This window comes from Schistosoma mansoni (assembly GCF_000237925.1).
Source record: "Schistosoma mansoni, WGS project CABG00000000 data, supercontig 0942, strain Puerto Rico, whole genome shotgun sequence".
In the NCBI taxonomy this organism is placed as follows: domain Eukaryota; kingdom Metazoa; phylum Platyhelminthes; class Trematoda; order Strigeidida; family Schistosomatidae; genus Schistosoma; species Schistosoma mansoni.
In genome coordinates this window covers 1-3,462 of record NW_017386499.1, presented here as the reverse complement: position 1 = coordinate 3,462, position 3,462 = coordinate 1, and the positions used below count along the sequence as shown (strand labels likewise).

The following is a 3,462-nucleotide window of genomic DNA, read 5'->3' as shown; positions in this document are numbered from 1 at the left end:
GGGTCTTTACTGGCTGATGATTACACATTCACTAAAAGACAAAGTAAAGGGTATATATCTATTTAACAAATTCGACTCTTATTTGATGGACTGGATCACATCATCAAGATAATCAACGTTTAAATTTAACTAATGCATTCTGTGTCGTATACATATTTCTCCTAGAGATCTTCTTGATGGTTTGGTCTATGTATTCAGGTTGTTAGAACTCCACAACAAAAAAATCAATAAGCATGATTTATAATACAACTAGTCAAACAATTGGAATATAATTAAATTTAAAAAACCGAGTGAAAAACTTGAAAAAAGACATATGCATATAATGCTTAGTTACGACGAAAAAAATTTGTTATTTTACATCATGCTGTAGTATTACTCACATCAAATACAACCTCTTCCAAATGCGCAAACACACGACGTTGCGTTTTTTCAATTATTCTGTTAAAATTTGAATTCATATCACTGATAACAGTTTGTACATGAGGTGCTATATATTCTTCCCATTCCGTAAGATCAAATGAAGTGTGACATTGACCAGAAAGTCGATGAACTAATAAATCTTCAGGAGATGAATTCGAATCTAAACTATCTGGACTAGTTAATATGGCTGCAGTTTCGTCATCATCTGAACTATCATGTGATGAGGATATGGAAGAATTATTCCCATTTAAATCACTATCATAATCACCCACAAGATCATTTTGATAAATAGGATACCTTAAATCTGATGAATTAATTAAACATTCCATTTTACTAGTATTACGTGATACCAGTGTCTAAATGCGAACAAAAAACGAACACAAACAGTAAACAAAAGAGTGTAGAGAGAGAAGAGCGTATCTAAAGTAAAAAATATAAAATATGCATATACACTGAAAAAGAACGGAGATTATGGTCATCAAATAAATTTCGACTATCCTAACAACAAAAGTTGTTAATGGTCGTTAGTCTCGGGAATTATTATTAATTAGCTAAACATACTACTCTTTAATAATAAACCGAATTTAATTCGGTTATTTATTTACTCCGAGGAAGTGGCTTACATTAAGTCATGAGATTTCAGAAATAAAACTTTCTACTCATTGGGATAAAACAAAAATATATTTATTATTAACCCAATTTATTGATACTATGAAGTTCAACCTTGACACTGATACCTATACTACTCTTTGTTAGTCAGTAGTAGGATTACAATAGAAAGAAATTAACTGACAGAAAGAAAGATGGATTGAACACGTACTTCAACTGTTCTGACTAGACACTATATTTGACACAATTATTTCCGTATGACGTCGACAAATACTTTGCTAAGAATACCTAGAGAGGATCAATCTGCTAAATAATCACCAGAATTAAAAATAGATAAGTAAACAAAATATCATAACAATGGGCTTGTTAAAAACGATTAGTTAAGCCTCTTAACTCATTTGTTCATTTACTTCCATTAATACAATAACAAACTGATTTGTCACTTCATTAAACCGCAAAACTGAACCACGGATGACAAATGAGGCGAAACTAAACAAACTGGATAGGAAAAAATATTAGTTCAAGATCAATACTCACATACATTTACCACTTTAAAAAAGTACTATCATTATGAAAAGTACTTTTCATAACGAATATTAATTTTATGAGAATGGATATTTGTGGAGATTGTAGTACTTTAAAAGTCAAATTCACGGGTTAATCTAAGCCAGATCACCATGTACTCACTAGTGACTAGCTTCAAGATAGATTTCTTGGAGTTCTAGTGAGAAACCGTGACCAGTGGAATACAATCCGTGTCGGGTGTGAGGCAGTTATCCACCTCAGACAATGGATGAAGGGTTGCGCAAGATCATGGATCGATTGAAGTTGAACATTAGCACCGTTCGATGCCTGATCAGTGGCCTAGAGGTTAAGTGTTCGCACGCGAAACCGAAGGTGATGGGCTGGAGTTCCGCGCGTGGGATCGATGATGAGAACTGCTGACGGGTCTCGTACTAGGGCAAAACGGCCGTCTAGTGCCTCTAGGTTTTCAGTGTTGGTCTAACATAGACTGGCTTATGAATCCAACTTGAGAATATTAATTTATCTACTTGAATAAGTGTGATAAGTCAGTTCTAAGATAAACATATTCTCCAAATGATTTAAGTGGCTTTAAATAATATTTATAGGGTTTTCGGCATAATTATAACTTGTATAGGCCACATAGAATTCGAAAAGTACTATACTGTGTACTTTATTTCATTCCTCATATAGGAATCGAATATTTTGAGTTGATGATAAATAGATGAATAGACACTTAATAGTATATTCAAAGAAAAAAAACTGGTGAAAAAGATTTTGCTTCTGTGAAAGGAACATATGAGTGTAGTGAGTGTTCCAGACATCTTATTACTTTATTTTGACCATATGATTATCCGACTTTATAATAATTGATTAAAATGTCAATTAGCATTGAACAAGTGAGTGATTTTACCTTTGAAAACAAAACTAGTTCCATCTGTTAATGGGCGTACTATTTCTCAAGCTTCTCTGAAGAACTATTTGAAAACAACCCATACAAATATGGACTGCAATTGGGAAGCTTGAAAAATAGTATACTTACCCAATGTAAATAAGAAGCTCGAATATCTTGCAACATTGCAAGATATGTCAGCAGAATACATGAAAAGAAACATGAACGTCTGGATAACAGTGATGGGACCCAAGTGTCTGGAAGCATTCTGCTTTTTACATAAAGCTGTGGTGAATGAATATCGTGAGAATATTTTTCTCCTGAACAGTTGTGGTATATCCTCTCAGCACCATCCGGCTAGAAAAAATAATTGTCAGAAATATTGAAAAAAAAAAAAATTTTGGAAACAAATATGAGATGAGTATTAATGGTTTAAGTCTACCATCCCAAGACTTTTTCACGATCAGTATATGGATGGTATCCTCTTGCTGTAAGATATATACAGATTAACAAGACTAGTTGCGATGACGTGGATGCATCCATTCGCTATCATCCTCCAAATCTGGAAGCTTTATTATTTGATGTTTTTCATCCCTTTTTTATCTCTTCATGGGCACATGTCAGTTAGTAAAGTGACAAATAGGACTCCGACTGATATACCATGAATGATGATAATTTGCGTCTGTATCTGATAATTGTTCACGAGACTGTGTAATTGATACTATCCCTCAAATGAAGTGAAATCAAAAGACAATGAAACTAACCGGGAAATATGAGGATTTTGAGCTAACTAAAATTTAAAAAATTTAAGATTCGACCATCAGTCTTAACTCTTGCCTTCCATTCTACACCCTCTGCTATCATTCTTTATTTTTCAACAATGCTTTCTATTTGCACTATGAACCCTTCTCTTCCGTGTTCAGCTTCTACTTACGCCACCAGTGTTGATGATTTGAGTTCACACAATGCTATATCTGAAATGAGGCTTCAAACTACATATTGCAGCTTTAAATGTTCGA

General features: G+C 33.5%; 1 protein-coding gene across 1 annotated transcript; it reads right to left on the bottom strand.

The window, feature by feature from the left end:
* Nucleotides 1-359: 359 nt before the first annotated feature.
* On the bottom strand, nucleotides 360-2,710 carry Smp_205940 (unnamed protein product; the record flags this gene model as incomplete). Its single annotated transcript, XM_018793598.1, has 2 exons — nucleotides 360-776; nucleotides 2,594-2,710. The coding sequence occupies 2 exons, from the start codon at nucleotides 2,708-2,710 to the stop codon at nucleotides 360-362; spliced, it is 534 nt and encodes a 177-aa protein (XP_018644793.1).
* Between the last annotated feature and the right edge of the window lie 752 nt (nucleotides 2,711-3,462).